At 37.4% G+C, this 21,557-nt stretch overlaps 1 protein-coding gene across 1 annotated transcript; it reads left to right on the top strand.

Annotated features, from left to right (window-relative positions):
• Positions 13,115-20,778, top strand: LOC109849191 (DDB1- and CUL4-associated factor 8). The gene is made up of 5 exons (XM_020419002.1): positions 13,115-13,351; positions 17,809-18,060; positions 18,827-18,970; positions 19,329-19,991; positions 20,341-20,778. Exons 1-5 carry the CDS (start codon positions 13,175-13,177, stop codon positions 20,587-20,589), a joined length of 1,485 nt encoding a protein of 494 aa, XP_020274591.1. The 5' UTR covers positions 13,115-13,174; the 3' UTR covers positions 20,590-20,778.

Below are 21,557 nucleotides of genomic sequence, written 5' to 3'. Positions count from 1 at the left end.
CTTTCGAAGATGATGAAGCTCCAGCCATATTGGAATACCTCCTCGCTATTGACAAAATCGAGCTACCACCTATTAAAGATCAGGATGGAGCTAAGAGGATTACAGATCCAAACTATTGTGCGTACCACAGAAGGGTTCTTCATCCCACCGAGATTTGCTTTGGACTCAAAAACAAGATCCAAGCCCTAATTGACTCCGGCGTCATAACGACGAAAGAAGTCGAGTAAAGACGACCATACAACTCCAGTGGGCGCACGAGTATAAACTGTTCCCCCACACTCCAAAGAGCATATGAGTATAAACTGCTTCTCGATTATCCAACTGAGTATAATGTTAAACCCGGTTTCACAAAGGAAGCTGGGGGTGGATGATTTATATAACGGGAAGTTCCTGGAGAATCTTATATTCTTAAGGATAGCCCGAACATGCGACTGAGGATAACGTACTCCTCGTTACACCCAGTTTTGCAAAAGAAAGCTGGAGGTGGATAATTCATGTAACGGGAAGTTCCCGGAAGAATGTTATTTTCTTAAGGATAACCCGATCATTACAAACAAAGTGATAAACACTACATCCCCACGGTGATTTCCGAATACTCTTTTGTTGAGATGAGATTCGATCACTTCTTTAGATCAATCTTCCATCACAAGTCCTCATTTGGTCAAACCTTTAAACAGTTAGGACCAAAGCCAAGATCCCCTCTCGATTCATTCCATGAATGAGAGGTCCACATATTGAACGATCAAACCTTCTTATAGTTAGGATCGTCTCAAAACTCCCACTTGGTCAAACCTTTAAACAGTTAGGACCAAAGCCAAAATTCCCTCTCGATTCGTTCCATGAACGAGAGGTCCACAAATTGAACGATCAAACCTTTAAACAGTTAGGATCGTCTCACTTGGTCAGACCTTTAAACAGTTAGGACAACTTGGTCAGACCTTTAAACAGTTAGGACCAAAGCCAAAATCCCCTCTCGATTCCTTCAATGAACGAGAAGTCCATAAATTGAACGATCAAACCTTTAAACAGTTAGGATCGTCTCAAAACTCCCATTTGGTCATACCTTTAAACAGTTAGGACCAAAGCCAAAATCCCCTCTCGATTCGTTCCATGAACGAGAGGTCCACAAATTGAACGATCAAACCTTTAAACAGTTAGGATCGTCTCAAATTCCCATCTTGGTCAAACCTTTAAACAGTTAGGACCAAAGCCAAAATCCCCTCTCGATTCGTTCCATGAACGAGAGGTCCACAAATTGAACGATCAAACCTTTAAACAGTTAGGATCGTCTCAAATTCCCATCTTGGTCAAACCTTTAAACAGTTAGGACCAAAGCCAAAATCCCCTCTCGATTCGTTCCATGAACGAGAGGTCCACAAATTAAACGATCAAACCTTTAAACAGTTAGGATCGTCTCAAATTCCCATCTTGGTCAAACCTTTAAACAGTTAGGACCAAAGCCAAAATCCCCTCTTGATTCCTTCCATGAACAAGAGGTCCACCTTCGATTTGCGCAATCAAATCTATAAAAGTTAGGATTGCTTCCAATCTCAATTGATCAAACCTTATTCAGATTCTCTGAATAGAAATCCCACTTCAAATTTCCTTTGTACCAGGAGATAGAATATAAAATTCTTCCTCTCCGATTCTGGGTTTATCTCTACCAACAACCTTTGTACCAGGAGATAGGATATAAAATTCTTCCTCTCCGATTCCGGGTTTATCTCTACCAACAAACAAGAGATCAGGAGATAGAATATAAAATTCTTCCTCTCCGATTCTGGGTTCATCTCTACCAACAAACAAGAGACCAGGAGATAGGATATAAAATTCTTCCTCTCCGATTCTGGGTTTATCTCTACCAACAAAAAAGAGACCAGGAGATAGAATATAAAATTCTTCCTCTCCGATTCCGGGTTTATCTCTACCAACAAACAAGAGACCAGGAGATAGAATATAAAATTCTTCCTCTCCGATTCCGGGTTTATCTCTACCAACAAACAAGAGACCAGGAGATAGAATATAAAATTCTTCCTCTCCATCATCGGGTTCATCTCTACCAACAAAAAAGAGACCAGGAGATAGAATATAAAATTCTTCCTCTCCGATTCTGGGTTCATCTCTACCAACAAACAAGAGACCAGGAGATAGAATATAAAATTCTTCCTCTCCATCATCGGGTTCATCTCTACCAACAAACAAGAGACCAGGAGATAGAATATAAAATTCTTCCTCTCCGATTCCGGGTTTATCTCTACCAACAAACAAGAGACCAGGAGATAGAATATAAAATTCTTCCTCTCCATCATCGGGTTCATCTCTACCAACAAACAAGAGACCAGAATACTCCAATAGGTATACGAGTCTAAACTATTTCCCTAATCTCAACAGGAAGTTTCTGGAGAATATTACTCAAAATATTCTTAAGAATAACCTGATAACCTCCCAACGGGTATATGAGGTTAAACTGTTTCCCGAACACTCAATAAAGTATGATGCAGTATAAGACTATCTCTACATTCCAGCTCATTCAAGATCCCTGACAACGGTCAGCCGATGAACCGCCATGCCGAAAAGAATCTTAGCTATTCTCACAAAGGCACTGAATAGACTGAGAGAGCAAGGAGATCAAGTGTTGAAGCCATCTATAAGAAGACCGATCTTATTCCAAGCATCCCAAACTCCTCTAAAAAGATTGAGTCGGAATACTTTGGAGGGGGTATCTGTAGGGCGTCAAAAAATGCTGAAAGAAATCCAAACACAGCTCACAAACGGACAAAGTCATGCCAAATATCAAAAAGAACACAAGTTATAGACTGTCTCGGCAGCTGCGAGACAGACTTCTGTCTCGCCCGTGCGAGATAGTCTTTACGTGTGCTCGCAGGCGCGAGACAGACTTTTACTCTGGTCTGCCCACGCGAGACAAGTCTTCACTGTCTCGCCACGCCGAGACATGTCTTTACTGTCTCGTCGTGCGAGACAGAATTTACTGTCTCGCACGTGAGACAGCTCTGCAGAGGCCAAAGACTACTTTGCCATAACCACCAACACTGGTGCACTAACTGCAAAACGTGGGTAAACGTTGTGGGCGAGCAATACGTTATGCTGACAAAAATAACGGACGTTTGAAAACGTGGGAAGGCATGTTACAGATGAAACTGTCAGGGAATATCTCTTTCTGAACAGTGTTTAGCTGTCTCGCCGGCCGAGACAGGCAAAACACTGTCTCGCCGCGCGAGGACAGCAACACGCTAGTCTCGGCCCAAGCCGAGACAGCAAATGCTGTCTCGCAAGCTTGTTTTCTACCAACTGTTCCTAGGGGTTATAAATACCCCCGAAGGCCATTTTTAAGGGGGCTGATCAGAGAGCATTGGCTGAGCATTTTAGAGCAGACAGAGCAAAGTTCTTGAGCTTCCGGCCATTCCTTGAGATTCGAGCTTTGACTTGATCTTAAGAAGAACGACTATCTTACTTTGATAAGATATCGTTTCAAATTCTCACTTCGATAAACGAAGGAAGAATCATTAAACCCCTCACGATTCAATCAGAATCTGTGATTTGGTGGTCCACGAGTCAAAGCGCTCCCGGCACAGGCAAAGATCCCACGCAAGCAGCGATCCAAACAACGATCCTGCGTTTGTTTCTCAAGAGTTGTAATTTTCTTTTTGTTGTGTAAAAGGAGTCTTATAAAAAGACTATCTCTTTTGAATTTGTTGTAATCGACCGAAGATATAATGAATTCCATGACAAAACCAACTTTTGACGCAAACACATTGCACGTGCATCTCAACTAGTAGTAAAAAAAAGCAATAATAAGGATTTTTTTAAAGGGTTATTTAGTATTAGTCCATCAAACCTTTAATAATTTTATGTGAGTCCCTCAAAACTTAATAATTGCTTATTAGTCCCTAGAGGACCTTTCAATTTCGTCCTTCAATGACTAAAATACCTCTTAGTTATAATTTATCTCTTAAAATCCATCTTTTTCTGAAAAAAAGTCTTTTTGGCTTTGGTACTCAAAGTTTACATCTTTTTAGTTTTAATACCCTAAAGTTTTCTGATACGTTGATACATTAAAGTTTACACATTTTTAACATTGAAACCTTAAAGTTTTTTTTTCTAACAATCCTGTTAAAAAAGTTAAAATTTATACATTTTTAACTTTATTTTTATGCATATTTGTTATGTATTTTCTAAATAATTAGAAGTAGGATGTATTTTTGAACCAAATGCCTAAAACATTACTTTGTACGATTATTTCAAGCCAATGCCGCAATATCGCGCAAGTAAATTTTGCTAGTTTTACAAACAACCATGCTATTTGGCTCGCAAAAAGCCAGCACGCAACCAGCGCGCAAGAGAGAGGAACAGGGGGGTGGGCCCCCCATCTCTCTTGCACGTTGGTTGCATGCTGGCTTTTTGCGAGCCAAAAAGCTTTTTCGTTTTACAAACTACTAGTATTTAGACTCATGCAAAGCATGGTTTCTAAAAAAAATTTCTGCAAATTTCCAAGGGAAATTGATTTTACCTTACACAAATGATCTTATGTGTCCAAAATTTGTGCTCCTTAATTGAAGGCTAGGTACACAGTTCCTACATCAAGATTTAATTCTATTAGTATATGCACTTAATAATTTTATCAAGTAAGAAAGATCCCCTAATATTGAAAGCCGTAGTACGAAATAATGTGTTACTATAAAGTACAATGTGAATATAGTTTAGAAAATTATCTTGTCTTGCAAGAATGTAAAGACAGTTTAAGTATGTTAAGAAGCATGGTTTTAAACGCTGAATTATTTTCCTCACTTTCGCTGTTAATCAAATTCATACATAAGTGGTTGGAAAAATAGTGAACATCTATATGTGAGGGTAGACACCATAATTGTGCAATTCCTTTTAGAATTTTCATAGATATATGTACACAGCTGATAAATGCGTTAAAATATTCTACATACTCAACTGAACACTAAATCCTCGGTTGATGATGCTCATATTAATTAAAATTATATATTAGACTCAAAAAGCATGACAACAAATCTCTGTCATTATGAACAGAAGATACTCACAGATAGATGTTCCTCTATGCCTTTGAATGCAGAGAATCTCTTCAACTCACTTTCTATAAAGTTAATTGAAATTCAAAAATCTATTTCTTATCAGTAACACTAGCATATCTTGTGCACACGTCATTAGCATTTATATATCTAATGCATCCTATTTATACAAATAAATGACAATTCATATTATACTATAATTTAATGAACTTTGACTACCACTACAGTATCAAAATTTAAGGATAAAAATGAGAAATTTCTTTACAAATTTAAGGAAAGAAGATGAAAATTGATTAGGTGATAAAAAAATTCAACATATGATCAGATAGTAGAGAATGTATAGAAGAATTATTTAGCTATAAAAATACCTATTTCACCTAAAAATTTAAAAATACAGTTTGAAGTATAAAATTTTAAGTTTGAAGATTAAAATATGAAATTTGATCAGAAATTTTTGTCACGTCCCGCATTTCAAAATACCGGGGAATCGGAACGTGAACAAGCCCGCGACGTATTAGATTGAGAAGAAATATACACTACTATTTTTTGTCTTCTTTTCTTTTCTTCTCAATCCAATACGCTAAGCGTCTAGAATTAAATACAATGCGAAGTCACAGGTCTCCGATCACAATCAGCAAGAATATAATAGACAACCTCAGAATAAAATTATACATATCACAATGAATATCTTCCGAGACATAATATTCGGGTCAAACATGCCCTCATACAAATTGAACAAATGAATACTGAAGAAAATGTAAACTATATCGTTCAACGGTAATAGAAAGGAAAATACTACAAGAACAACTAAGATCATCAACTAAGAAGAGATAACTGCTTCGGTCTATTCTTCAACTCTATCTTACTACAAGAACAACTAAGATCATCAACTAAGAAGAGATAACTGCTTCGGTCTATTCTTCAACTCTATCTACAAGACACTTCTGTTGAGAATCCTCTGGCTCCTGACGATCTCCCAGCTGAACCTGTTCTTTCTCTAAGTTTGACATATACCAGAGAAAATAGGTATACGTCAGCGTACATGGCAGACGGCAAGACCCCACAAAACAAATGGAACGAACGAAAGCCCAAGCAGAAAACGGTACGATAACAGAAACAACAAAAGAACGTACAACTGAAATCCACAAATCAACATGAAAACACTACTAAAACATGATAGACATAAAGTATTCAAAATCGATCAGGTAACAAGATTATGCAGCTAGCGATCAGACTAATCATCCAAGTAACATGGACATACATTAGATGGAATTAATACCTAAAAATCTATAACATGAGACGTAGTACGTCGAGCGAAATAATCCAAACAAGGAAACCCTCATGTATATACCATATGTCTCAAATTATAGATAATTAAATATTAATCTTGATCTATGTATGAAAAGAATAACACTGGTCTACATCTCAACAAAACTAACAAAGTCCACCATAAAGCACGCAAGCATATTATTCTTGTTTTACATGTTATTTGAATTGGGGAAGAATATTTTTATGTATATAATCAGGTCCCCGTAAAGTCGTCCGGGGGCCGCCTTCAAGTCAAGTATTGGTCCTCTGGCTCAGGTATATAACACTCACGATATCACGATAACGAGAAAGCACTATGCCCGTTTATATACATGCTATATTCTCTGTCTAATTCCCCTTTATAACCTCATGTTGTCAAATTAATTAAGCAACTGTACATGAAATATCGTGCACTAGCCACGGAGTTACCGTGGAATGACTTCTGTAAAAACTATGAAAATAACCGTGACCCATAACACTTCCGATCAAGAGTGCATCATCTAGTCAATGCTATAATAATAATAGTCAAGGAAACCTCATACTGGAATATCGATATCGAGGGAACTCGGGACTCCTCACATCGGGATATCGATGTCGAGTGAGTATAGCCATGCTTTGAAGCAAGCTTATAAATCATACTTTTAACAGAAGTCGTCTTCATGTACAGTCTCTCCTATTGGGTAACAACTAAGGTGATAAAACAACAAGCTTTCACACAGCTATTCATGTCAACAATCCCACGCGGGTAATAATATATCACAGACTAATCTAATTAATTAACTCATAACATATCTAGAAATTGAATGACGAGTCAATAAGTAATGGGATCTTGCCTCGGGTTTTTGTCGAACGAATCGACACTGTCGGTACGGCGCGTCGATGCTGAAGGGGCGACGGATCTGGCTGAGCGGATTGACGTTGATGACGGGGCAGCGGCACGACGGGAGAGGAGGTGACAAGTACGCAGGGGCTGATCGCGAGGAGTTTGACGGGGCTATGGGGCTATGTAGGCAATAAAAATTGCCTTTAAATCCTTATCAGAGAAGTTCAGAACAAAACTGCTAAAACCTCAGAGTTGGTCGCACAGCTGGCTCAACAGGGGCAGCCTCAGTAAAAGCTCCTGTTAGGCACAAAACAGAAATATCATGTTATAGTTGCATTAGTCAAAGAATTGGGTAGTCCTATAATTAGCTTGAGAAGAGTCACGCACCTTCAAAATAACCGTTCCCGGGAGTCTGAGGGAGTACACCCGAAATAGCGAAAAAGGGGAAAACGCAGATATCTCCCAAACCGTAAGGAATTTGGCAAAACGGAGAAAGCGAACCTAAGCCTTCGGCTTGGTTCGGATGGCTCCATCTCGTCGAGATAGCCGATTTTCATATATAATTCGTCCAATTCCGACTTACGGTTTGAAAGTTACGGCCTATTCTTCAATCCATGCTCAGGAGCTCGCCTGCAACTCAAATTCGCCTGCAGTCCCAAATCCGCCTGCAGACCCAAGTCTGCCTGCGAGCTATTGACAGACTCCCCAACATGGGCGGTCTCTGCAGGCTTTTCTACCTGGGGCGGTGAGTCAGGCTCACCAGGAGATGCACAATCATTAGGACTCATCTCGCCTTCTTCACGATATCCTGCATAGGATGGGAAAGCATGAGCCAGGAGTTCTAAATGATCAAGAAAATGATCTATAAAATAGATGTTACCTCCGTCACTAACAGGATCCTCATCAGCCAAGTCCATCTCAGATGCTCGTGAATTTGCAGGCGGCTTGTGGGCTAATCTTTTCCGCCTATCAGCACGGACAGCAATCGAAGGTCTAGCCCGGGTAAAAGGACGGAATTCGTCGTCACTGTTGATCGCTGTCCCTGAAACATCGAATAGTGGTCAGAAATAGCAATTTGAAAATGCAAGAAAAAAGAAAGATAGGTGACTAACCTTGCTCCAAATCTGCCTCGTAGTCTTCAGGGTCTCCGCCTGAGGCCTCTCCAGCAGAACTAAAGGCCCGGTTCACACATAGTTAATTGATTAATTCAATCAGTTAACTGAACCACTGGCTCTCGACTCCCAACGGAGTCGACGACAAGCTCTCTGCATCACTTTTGCATTGCAACGCCACTTTCTAGTTCTGAGCCCCGATCGCCGGTGAACTAGAAGATCCGAATTCTATCGACTTGAGCTTCTACTGCGTACGAAGCTCCGGCAGCAACTTCGATCGGATCGTCCAAGGGAAGCAGACTCGGCACGAGCACCGAGCGAGGCGTCCTATCGCCACCGAGGAACCCACGTTAAACAAGGAGGGCCTTCCCTCCGCTTCTGTTGTAAACATTTGATTCGTTAGTTTGTAATAAGCTTTCTTATAAATACAAACGAAGTTCCTTGTTTTCGGGAGATCAAAATTTACACCTACAGGCTACCGTCAGCGAGAGGGATCGCTGGCGATGTCGACGGCTAGGCGAGGAGATGGATGTCGAGGGGAAGGAGGTGGCTGACGGTGATGGAGTCGGCGATGGGAGAGCTGAGGGTAGGGATCTCAGGTGGCGACTCGGCTGGGGGAGGATGAACACTTAGTCCTGTTGTATTAGTATAACTGGTACGTTTTATCGTGTAGATAATTATTCCATAATTATTTGATTTTTTAAAATAAATAATTATATATTTTATTAATTATTCTTATTTAATTGTGCAATTTCTTGCATTATTTCTACTATTGTGTATTATCGATTGTAATACTATAACTTGTACATTTTAATGCGTAAATAATTTTCACATGATTATTTATTTTATTTCGTAATTATTGTTATTTTTAATTAATTTTAAAAAAACCCTAATCCCTTATATATATATATATATATATATATATATATAAGGGATTAGGGTTTTTTTAAAATTAATTAAAAATAACAATAATTACGAAATAAAATAAATAATCATGTGAAAATTATTTACGCATTAAAATGTACAAGTTATAGTATTACAATCGATAATACACAATAGTAGAAATAATGCAAGAAATTGCACAATTAAATAAGAATAATTAATAAAATATATAATTATTTATTTTAAAAAATCAAATAATTATGGAATAATTATCTACACGATAAAACGTACCAGTTATACTAATACAACAGATAATATGCAACAGTAGAAGTAATACAACAAATTATACAAATAATACGTAATTAATAATACAATATATTATATGAAAATATACGTAATAATAATAATACCACATTTTCAAAATGATACGTAATAGTATCGGTAACACAACGGATAAATTCCAGAAACTTTTACTGCACAAAATAAATTTATAAATATTTAAATCATTTAAATAAATATAAAACTTAGACTTTAAATTATAGAAAATTGTAGAAATTCAAGAAAAATATAAGTACTCTTTTAAAAATGGTAATTAAATATTTTAAAATACTAAAAAATTATTTTAGCTAGTATCAAAATTCACAGTCCTTACAATTTTATTAGGTAAACTACATATGAGCATGAATATAATGATTAAAATAAGAAATTTGATCAAAAATTTCAGGTTAAAAAGATGATACATTATCAGAAATAATTTTTTTCAAAAAGCAATATCGAATTTTAAAAATACATAAGATGCCAAAAATTCTTAAATATCACTACTTATGATCATAAATTTAGGAATCAATAGATGAAAATTTAGTTGAATTTTTTTGCTTTTGAGGTTTAGAGGATAAAATTTTATTAGAAAATCAAAGAATTAAATATGAAATTTAATCAGAAAATGGAGAAATTTAATATAATTGTTAATCTTTAAAATTAATTTTGATTAAAATAAATATATTTGATAATCAAAATTAGGACGCAATAAACCCAAGACCAGAACAAAAGTAATCATATATACTGAAAATTCAATTATTAAATAGATTTAGAATGGGAAAAAAGAACGGGCTTTTTGGGCAGGAAGAAGAACTAACCGATCGGTTAGCAGGGGCGCCGCTGAGGCGGAACATCCGGTTCCGAAGAATAGGGCCCCCAACTTGGGGGTCCCCAAATCGCGCAACCACCCCTTCGCCGTCCCAGCCGTCCCCAAATCGCGCAAAAAAAAGATCAAGCCATCGTCGGCGGCGGAGCTTCCGATCCTCCCCCTCCCTTTGGTTCTTTTCCCTGGCGCGATCCTCCCTCTTCAGATCTTCGAGTTCCGCTACCGGATCAGGATGCACACCCTCCTCCACTCTGACCTTAGCTTCAGCGTCCTCTTCTCGTCGTCGGAATCCTCCTCCGTCGTCGAGATTGTGAAGAACGAGAAGCTCACCGACAACCGCTTCTTCCTCATCGCCAAGGGGCAGGAGCGCTTCCGCATCAACAAGACCCCAGCCCCTTGGTCTTATCGCCAAGGGGCAGGAGCGCTTCCGCATCAACAAGACCCCAGCCCCTTGGTCTTCTCACCTCTCTGTGGCTCTGACCTCTCAAGGTAACCTTCTATGCCTGCCATGTGTTTGATGAATTGCCTTGGTTTTGTATGTCTTTCATTTTCTTGCATGTCTTTCATTTTCCTTAGTAAAAAGTTACCTCTTTTGATAGCAGTTTTGTAAACATTGTGATAAGTTCCATTACCAGAAAACATGACTAAATACTTTTTGATTGTTGATTTGCTGAGTTTACTAGGATGTGTCTTTGTGGGCATATAAAAAAAGTAGAATTGGTTGGCTGAGGGGGAAAACCTAATTTGTGAAGAATTTAGAAAATAGCAATGCTAATTTGGTGAAAGTAAATAACTTAATGGATGAAATTTTTATGTATTTTTCTTTGTAATTATTATGTTTTTTTTTAAATTTGTGGTGGCTGAAAGATTACCTTGTGGCTGAAAGATTACCTTAATGGATGAAAGATTTTGTTTCCAACTGTATGGTCGATTAGGTCATTGAGAGAAACGTCGAAGAGTGATGGGAAGGCAGCTAAAAAACTCAGTAAGCTTGTCGGACATGGCAAGATTATTAGTAAGATGTTGATTTTGTGTATTTTTTTTACTATCAATATTTTGCACGTAATATGTTTTGCATAGAACCATTGTTATGTCTTAATGTTTATTACTATCAATATTTTGCACGTAATATGTTTTGCATAGAACCATTGTTATGTCTTAATGTTTATTTTAATTCTAGATATAAAAAATTCAATATGTTTTGCATAGAACCATTGTTATGTCTTAATGTTTATTTTAATTCTAGATATAAAAAATTCTTTTCATGGTTAGTACTACATATAAAAATAATTATTAGTTTCTTCTGAAGATTAATTAAGTGGCCCCGATTAAAATTTAGAACCGGGCCCCCAAATTGTCAGCCACGCCTCTGTCGGTTAGCAAGCAAGCATGGAATAATTAAGTATAAATCAAGACAAAGTTGCTATTAGGTCATTTGATTCAAATAAATTGATTCGCAAATTAGCTTTTTTATATTAAGGAAGAAGAACTAATCGTCATCGTCGCCGTTGTTTCCTAACGCAACGGTTCTCCTCACTATCAGGACGGTTATCCTTCATCTTTGTTCCTAAATCACCGACGACTATTTGAGAAGGGAGGCCGTTGGATCTGAGTCTGCCATTAGAGATCGAGATTGAGTTGTAGGGTTAGAGAACATGGAGTTTTGTTTTCAAAATTTTAGCGGTTTTTAATAAAAAGGAATGTGGGTTTTGCAAATAGTTGGAAAGTGTGGAAAGTCTTGAGAGAGATGAGGGAGAACGTGGGTTTGTCAGCGGTGGGGAAGTGTGGAAAGTCCAGAGATAGCAGAGAAAATTTTAAAATAAGATGAGGTGGAAATTTTTTGAACAAATTGATTGGCCCAGTATAGAAGTGTGGAAATGTTTTTTTATTGTTCTCTTCTAGTTAGGACATGTTTGGTTATTTCCTAAAAAACCAAAAAATAGAAATGAAAACCAAGAAATCTCAAAAAGTACAATTTCACACATTTCCATCCCTAAAACTCACCCACAACATTTAATAAAATATTATTTTTATCCAACAACTCATCTACCACATCTAATAAAATATTATTTTCATCCAACAACTCATCCATCACATCCACCACATCTAATAAAATATTATTTTCATCCACAACATCACTCAACTCATCTCATCTCATATTTAAAAATCACTCACATCATCCAATAAGATTGTGACAACCCATCTCATCTCATTAACATTTTATTTCTTTGTTTTCCTCCCAAAAAGCTAGGAAAACAATTTTCTTAAGTGTGGGTCACATCATCCAATAATATAATGACAACTCATCTCATTTCATCTATTTTCTTATTTTAAGAAATAACCAAACAAAAGAAAACAACCTATTGCAAGAAATATGTTTCTTATAATTCATTTCCTTATTTTTTCCGCCAACCAAACAACATCAAAATAAGTTTTCTTAAAAAATCACTCACATCATCCTATAATAAGGTGACAACTCATCTCATCTCATCTCCATTTTTTTGATTTCCTTCTTTTTTTAGCCAACCAAACAATCCCAAAACCTATTTTTCTTAGAAATATGTTTCATTTTCTTTGATTTTTCTCTTTTTTAGGCAAACCAACAGCCCCTTAAAAGAAGTAGTTGATAATTAATTAATTAATTAATTAATAAAACAGGCCCTTTGTTTTGGTCCTATGACCCGGGTCTACACACACAAAGCTAGACAAAGCTAGTAGTTTCGTGGGCCCGGTGCGGCTCTGAAGATGCAAACAATATCGGCTATACAAATCGACACCTGTTAGTTCTCTGTATCTCTCTCCTCCTATTTACTTGCTATTTTCTCTCTCTCTGCGCTCTCGCTCTCCTCGAATGGTCTTTTTCTCTGTCCTCGTCAATCTCAATTCCATCGATGGCGGAGCAAGAGCAGAGCTCATCCCAAACCGAGGGGCCGCTGAGGCCATCGAGAGCTGCGGTGTCAGAGATCTGGAGAAGGGTCTGGGTTTATCTCAGACTCACAAGTTCACCCGCAGAGTTGGGGCTTCTGAGGTTTGATCATCGGTTTCTCTATTTCCTTTGATCGTATTTGATTTTTCTGGAGACCCATGTTGTAAAAATCAAATTTTTACATCAACTGAGATCGCAGTTTAGCTTCCCCTAAAAAAGAGTCAATTTTGAGTTGAGTTAAAAAAAAAAATATTAACTGACTCAGTGAGTACATTTGAGGAAAGTACCGAGTCCTTGCTGAGGTTGCCCAGATTGTCATGTGGTCCTTTTTTTTCTGAAAATTGGATTGTAGAAAGTAAGGTTTTAGTTCAGGGACAAGAGAGATTCTAATGAGTTGAAGGTTGTTTTGGCATTTCAAAGATAAATATTTTGCCATTTCAAAGGTCAATGTGCATCCTAACTATGTTTTATTGAAGCTTAGAAAATCGATGGTGAAGGATTTTTGTGGGTGTTAAAGCTCCTTTCTAAAAACAATGAAAGTGGAATTTTTTTCTTGCAGTATTAATGAATTGACAACTATGCATATCCTTGCCTTATTGCGGGGGGTTGGAGTATCCTGAAGGTTACAGATAGTTTTCTTAAGCTCAACTTCAAGGAGAATGATCAGATTAGCAATCATATTGTATACCTTTGGGTGGAAAATATCCAAAGAAGTAGGAAATATTTTTATCATGTGTCAACTGTAGGCTATCTAAAAAATTACTGTAGATAGCTGAATCCTATCAAACACTGATGATGAAAGTTACAACCTGACGACTTTCGCATCACTAATCTAACGATGAAAGTTACAATCAGATGACTTTCACGTTAACAGATAAAGGCTACAATTGAAAGATTTTTACGTAGATCGAGAAATGTTATAATCTGACAACCTTTATGACAACCGATGAAAGCTCTGATCAACAATCTTCACAAACAAAAGCAGGAGTTACAATCTGACGATTCCCCACATTTCAAGGAGCTGAAAAGAAGATTACAAAATGACGATCTTCGCAGCGCTTTAACAAAAGAGACTACAAGTCAAAAGTCTCTTCACCTTAAGACGCAAAGCTCACATTTGCGTCCAAAAAACGAGACGTACAGCTCAAAAGCGGCATCCATAGAGCAAGGCGCAAGGTTCATCGCTGCGTTTCAGCCCCCAAACGAGGAACCTAACTCTGCGTCCCAGACACAGAGTTCACGCCCAGAACGCCATATCAGCGTTTGACTTTTTCAAACACGCCTGAACGGTTTCAGAACCTTTTTTGCACGATTTGAGGGGATCATTCCCCCACCTAGGAGCGAATTAAGGGGGCGGTTACACCTATTAATCCCCTATAAATAACAAAAAACTCAACAGAGTTTAGGCTGAAATTTTCAGATCAGAAAATTGCTTAAAGAGATCGGCACTTGGAGAGCTTTTGAGCATTTAAGCATCGAAGCTGTTCTTGGAGCTATCTTCATTCTTGACTACAAACCGATTTTCGGTTAGATTAAATCAACTCTTTTACAGAGTTTTAACTCGCTCCGAGTTATTAACTCACTAAGAGTTCTATACTTGCCACGCAAGTTCTCCTCAACGACAATTCAAGAGGAAGATACTGTGTTCTACGAGATGAAATGTTCGGATCGTCAACAGGATACAAGGATCTGAACTCTCACGACACCAAGAAGAACCCATATTAGACAAAGGGAAGAGTCTCCATCGATCCCTTCTCTCTTTTGTAAATCGGGAAACCGATTGAGAGGAATTGTAATTTTTTCTAAGTTTGTTAGAGAGGGATTGCATTGAGAGAATTGTAATTCATTCTTTTTCTAAGTCTGTTAGAGAGAATAATACAAATTTAATTCTCCATTTTCTTCTTCAATTTTCCCACCAAACATCAACATATCTTGTTATGAAGAATTTTCACCAATTTCATCCTTTCAACGGCACTTTTGTTTCTTAGTTATCATCAAGCAAGACAAAAATAAATAAATAAATAAAAACTGAAAAAAAAAATACTACTTGAATAAAAAACAAGAAGTTGCTAACCTTTTAATTTACTTTAAATATTTTACTCCAAAAAACTTACTTTCAAACATTTCTTAGTAGCCAACTAAACCCAGTCATGCTCCACCCCAAGCAAAAATCTTACTCAATTGTGCCTTGGTGATTATGATAATACTTTTTTCTACAGTACTGTGATAATATTTCCTTTGAATACATGGGTTCTTAGCTTAAAAGATTAGTTGAGCAAGTTGATCTTTCATGGTCATAAATCTTATTTCATGATACACCAATGACGGATCTAGGAATTTCAGAAAGTGGTGTCACTGCATAATTAATAATTAAAATTTTATCTCAGACGAGTTTTTCATTTTTAAAAACAAAATGTATAATGCATCATTAGTAACAAAATTAGATACATCTTTCTCAATACATGCTAGCAAACACGGAGACAATCATCCCTTTCATAACTTCTACCCATCCTTAATGTATAAGGAAGTCATTGGTAGTAGTGCATACAAAATGCAGTGGAAACACTAAAACACAACAAAACACATGAGACACTAAGATTTACGTGGTTCAGCACTACGACCTAATTCCACTAGTGAGAAGCAGAGGAGAGATTCACAATCACTCAATCAAATTACAGAGTTGAGAATAGATCTTAAAATAATTCTCTAATATCCAAACTATCACTCACTGAAGAACAAGGGTTTCCCCCGGCTCCAATGGAATTTTCATCAAACCCATTGTTTTCTGTCCAATTTTGAAAGTTAAGTGGACCCCACATGTAAGCTTCATCACAAACAAATCTCATATCTCCACTTCTTAATGGGTAATGGAACATATTTATGGACTGTGAGCTGGTTCTAATAGTTGGGCCATGTAAAAGCTAAGACATCCACAATAGAATTCCATGGAGGAAGTGGTGTCACACTGTCACGTTTATCCAAGTCTAGACTCTTGACAATGTTTATGCAAGCTGGTCTGGAATTTGGCAAAATGCTGAATTGGATATTTGTGCTCTGGATTTGTTTGTAATTATCACCTTTTTTGTCACATCTTACATATTGGTTCTAGCTTTTAGACTCACACTTTTGCCTTCTCCTTTCAAGATAATGAATATGCAGCAGTGACATTGACCCATATAATTACTTTTTCAGTAGAGTAATTCTCTAGGCTGTTGCTTCAAATTAGTCTTAAACATCTCAAAGCAATGTCCTTGCAGGAAGGTGTCCTCTTAGTTCCTGGTTACTGCAATAAAATATCATTTCCTTAGTATCAAATGTTGTAGCCTATTAGCTTTCACGATTAGGATGCTTGTAGAATGGGTATGTTTTGTTACAAGAACCTTTTCTTACATTTTGACTTCTATTTTGGTTACTGCAATAATCCTTGGTTACTGCAATAAACTCTCAGTACTTACTATTAAACAGGTATCACGGCCTTTCTTACGTTTTGACCTATATAAAGAATATGAGTTGTATATCTGTAGGATAAAATTTAGTGATTGTAAAATGATACAATGCTGTGTTTCATCCTTCATTGATCAGGTTGTCCAAAGATTGTGAGAAAATTTAACTGGTTTTTGCATTCTACTTTTATATCAAGGCATCTTATGTTTTGGTGGGGAGTTCCGTTGCTCATATATGTTTGTAGTCTTTTGATAGCAATAAGTATATGCTATCTTTTCACTCTTTTAGACAAATTTAGGGAAGTAAATTATTTGCAGGTCCAGTAGTGGAGCCAGAAATTCATAATAGTGGTATCATAATATATATAAAATACAATATTACTATTTTTTCTCTCACTTTCAAGAGAACTTCAATGAGATACAAAAGATATTTAACTTAATACAAATACAATTGACCTCTACACGTCTTTATTTTTTGAAATCGTTGCATAATTGCTCATTCGAAATAACACTAAATACAATATTTTCAATGTAAACTTGTGTATCTTTTTTTCCTCCCCCAAAATTAATGGTGGCTCTTTGATACGCTGTGAATTGAGCCATTTGAGTTAATAGGTCTCAGACTCACTTTGTTTTTTTGGGTTTGACTCATTAAGTTTTAGTGGGTCACTACTCACTACTCAAATGAGTTGGCGGTGTCACTTTTCTTCATAAGGTTACATATTGCTCTTTAATTGTATAATTCAGAGTGGTGTCCCTCGACACAGCCCACTATAGCCTAGCTTTGCCGCTGTGTAGGTTGAGGTGGATAATACCTCTACACTATGAACATTAGGGTAAGGTGGGTAACTACTTCAAGTTGCATTTAAAGCCTTTTGAAGGGAGATCAGTGTTTTTTCTCATTGGCTAATTATGAATAGATAATATTCTTCCTTGGTGCTTGTACTTTTCTTTTCCATAATTCCGTGCTACTATATTTGCATAATTCAAAAGATTATACTGTAGAGCATAAGTAGTATGTCTAGGCTGCATAAAATGTAATAGTGAGAAGTTATTCAAGTTGCTGTAAACTCTGCGGAATTATTAATGTTCTTGTATACCATTATTTGTTTGCAGGTATTTGTGAAGAGGTTAGATCGCTATGGAAAGCTAAACGGTCATAAGGGTTGTGTAAACACGGTACATTTCAACCCTAGTGGTGATCTTCTTGTTTCTGGATCTGATGACAAAGATGTTATTATTTGGGACTGGGCAGCCAAAACCAAGAGTTGCACATTTTCTTCTGGTCATTCTGATAATATCTTCCAAGCCCGAATCATGCCATTCACTGATGATCGAACCATAATAACTTCTGGCGCTGATGGGCAGGTATCCTCTTTTTTGAGAGCTTAGCTCTTAGTTTGGCAGTTGCTGTCTTTGCTCTTTATTGCTTACTGTCTCAAGTTTTTACACTTGGACACACTGATAATTACAGTTACACTTAAGATGTGTCTGAGGTGTCCTAAAAATTACAATTATCTGGTGATTATCGAATATATAACTTGAGATTTGCCTCAAAGACTATTAATTAAGCGAATGTTTAAGTTATGTGTTCACAGTTCAATTTGATTATGAATGCTTTAGCTTTGTTTGCCTTTGACTGTAACTAAAGAGTTTTTTTGTCAAGATGTTTATTGTTTTAGTTTCACATGAAAGATAAACTTGTTCCATGCTAGCTGGTTAATTTTATCTTACAATTATTCTGTCAACTACAAATGTGTATTCTTTGACTCCTATATTGAAATCCAATTCTGTGTATTGGCTTCTTGTTCCTACACAAACATCATGCCCTGCAATTCTTTTTTACCTCAAACTTGTCAGGGATATTTACTGAGATTTCATGATTGCACTTTTTTGCACAATTTACCATAGCATCCTGTGATTGTTTGGGTGTATTATCCATTTTTTTTATGTCACATAGCCGTATCTCACAGCTCATTTATTCAATGGCCATGCAAATGTGCATTCATACAATGAAGCTTCCTATTTCTAGAATTGTCTTAATTTTCTGTTTTCTTAAGACAATTCAAGATGGTTTATTTTATGGCTTTCCCATATCTCAGTTGTAATGAATTTTCTATACTCTTTTCATCAGGTTAGACTTGCTCAAATTTCAGAGAAGGGCAACGTCAGCACCAAAAGGCTCGGCAGTCATCGTGGTCGTGCACACAAGCTTGCCATTGAGCCTGGAAGTCCGTACATATTTTACAGCTGTGGCGAGGATGGCCTCGTGCAGCATGTAGGAAACTCTTACCGGTTCTGTTATGGTTAAATTGCGGATAGACCCCCTGTAGTTATATTGTTGCAGATAGAAACCTCGAGTGATTTTTCCTGCTTATTTTCCCTTATAGAAAGAGAAGATTGTTTTTCGACAAATACACCCCCGAGGGTAAAAGGGTAAAAAAACTTGTCTCAGGGGGTTTATTTGAATTGGGTGATAGTACATGGGATCTATCCACAACAATAGAACTACAAGAGGTCTATCCGCAATTAGGTGATAGTCCAAGGGGTCAATCCGCATTAACCCTTATTTATTGTAGTTTACCTATTCCCAATTAATCACCCAACTTCACACAGTCAAAAACTTTTCGTTGCAGTTCGATTTGCGGCATAGGCCCCCTACGAAGCTCTTCATATGTTCTTCTTTCTCAGAGGATAAAATTCCCGTCCGACTTAATTCAATCATCGTTGACCCAAGAAACCCCAATTATTTTGCTGTAGGAGGATCTGATGAATACGCCCGAGTCTACGACATTAGACGATACCAATCTGATGCTTCCATTGGTTCGGACTTTCCTGTGGACACTTTTGCCCCTCACCACTTAATTGGTTCTGATAATGTGCACATCACTGCATTAGCTTATTCTATCAGAAGTGAGTTGCTCGTCTCCTACAATGATGAACTCATCTACTTATTTGAGAAAGAAATGGGGAGGGGCTCATCTCCTCTTGAGAATTCACAGGAGTTGAGTGAGCCACAAGCTTACTCTGGTCATAGAAATTCTCAAACGGTTAAAGGGGTAAATTTCTTTGGACCCAGTGATGAGTATGTTGTTAGTGGGTCAGATTGTGGTCATGTTTACATATGGAAGAAGGGAGGAGAGCTTGTTAGGATGATGGCGGGTGATAAAAACATTGTGAATTGTGTAGAGCCTCATCCATATTTTCCTTTTCTCGCTACTAGTGGGTTTGATAAAAGTGTAAAGGTTTGGGCTCCTATAGCCAAGAAATTGGCCCCATTGCCAGAAAATGCGGAAGAGGTATGCTGCTATGTCTACCTTGTGTTTTTGGTAAATTTCACTTACTCCTCCTAAACTTTGTGGGGTCTTGCCAATAATCCCCTTGAACTTTGTGGCGTTTTAAGTTACCTAAATATGAAAAATAGCGAAACGTCTAGCCATATAACAAAAGGCCTACTTATTTCATAACTGTGGCCTAGAGGTTGAGATCTAAAACATTTGCTATTCAGTGACTGTTTAAAGTATAGTTCTTCAGCGTGCGTTTGAAGTCGTTCACTTTGTCCAAGAACAATGTAGCTTGGATATGTATGGTGTAATTCCACATTATTGTTTCTGTTTTGGTGACTTGTTAATTGCTTTTTATAAACAGATAATAGCAGCTAATAAGAAGGGCAGAGAAGCTCGTGCAAGGATAACTCTCACTCCTGAGGTGATAATGCATGTACTTAGGCTACAGAGAAGGCAAGGTTTGGCTTACGTCGAGAGGAGACCTACAGCCTCAGATTTTGACAGCGATGGTGATGGCGAAAGAGAAGGGTTCGTTCTAAGATTCGCTGATGGGGATGATGGTTCAGATGAAGGTTCAACCGGTGATCCTCGAGAGTGTAACATTTCTTAGTATTACAATTGTATATGTAGTTTATATATGTTTTAAGGGATTAGCTCAAGAATTAGTTGAAAGTAACATTAAAATAATGGGAGAGAAATCTCAGCATTAACTTGTGGAGTTTTTCATGCTCAACGGATGAACATATGTACAGGTATATACATAAAGTTGAACTCCAAGAAGTCAATTTGTTTTATTGCAGGAATCTAAGTTTTTGTACAAATAGCATACCTGTAGTTATTAATCAGAATGCTGTTCTAACTGCTACTAGGTGAATGATAGTAGCCGATTATGGTTCTAATGATACGATCATCTTGTGAATTGGATGATTAGAGTATTGTGCAAGCGAAAGAACATTATCACGTAGCTTTGCCAGAAAAATAATATTGTTATGATTTTACGGTAAACGGCACAATTTTATTACTGCAAAAGCTTTGTAGGATGCTGCATGGATATGTTAACACTGGTACGAATACGAGATGCTGATGTATGACGAATTTTGAGAGGTGCACATTTTATCTTGTCTTATATTAATGGTACCTGTTGTGCGCTGCTGAAGCCCGAATCGACAAGATCAAAAGCACATACAAGAACAATAGTAGACCACAAACGAACACAAGCAAACCAATCACAGCAAGAACACAAGATATACGTGATTCGGCAATGTGCCTACGTCCACGGGGCAAGGAGATGGGAGTTTCACTAATAGAAATCAAGGGGAATACAAATTAGGGTTACAAATCTTACCACAAACTCACAAACAAGACCACTTGATCTCTCCAATAGACTCTAACAATAGAAGCCCTAGAAATCCCCTTTCAGCAGCTCAAAATCTCCCTTGCTTAACCCTAAAACCAAGTTTAGGGTATATATACAACTCACCAGAAAACGGGTCTGGAAAGCCAACTTAAACCCAAAACCCGATACGCGGTCGACCGCCGCGCCACGCGCGGTCGACCACCAAAAGTCCAGACCACAAC

This window comes from Asparagus officinalis, chromosome 7 (assembly GCF_001876935.1).
Source record: "Asparagus officinalis chromosome 7, Aspof.V1, whole genome shotgun sequence".
Classification (NCBI taxonomy): Eukaryota; Viridiplantae; Streptophyta; class Magnoliopsida; order Asparagales; family Asparagaceae; genus Asparagus; species Asparagus officinalis.
The sequence above is the reverse complement of the archived record's forward strand: the minus strand, read 5'-3'. Positions and strand labels throughout refer to the sequence as shown.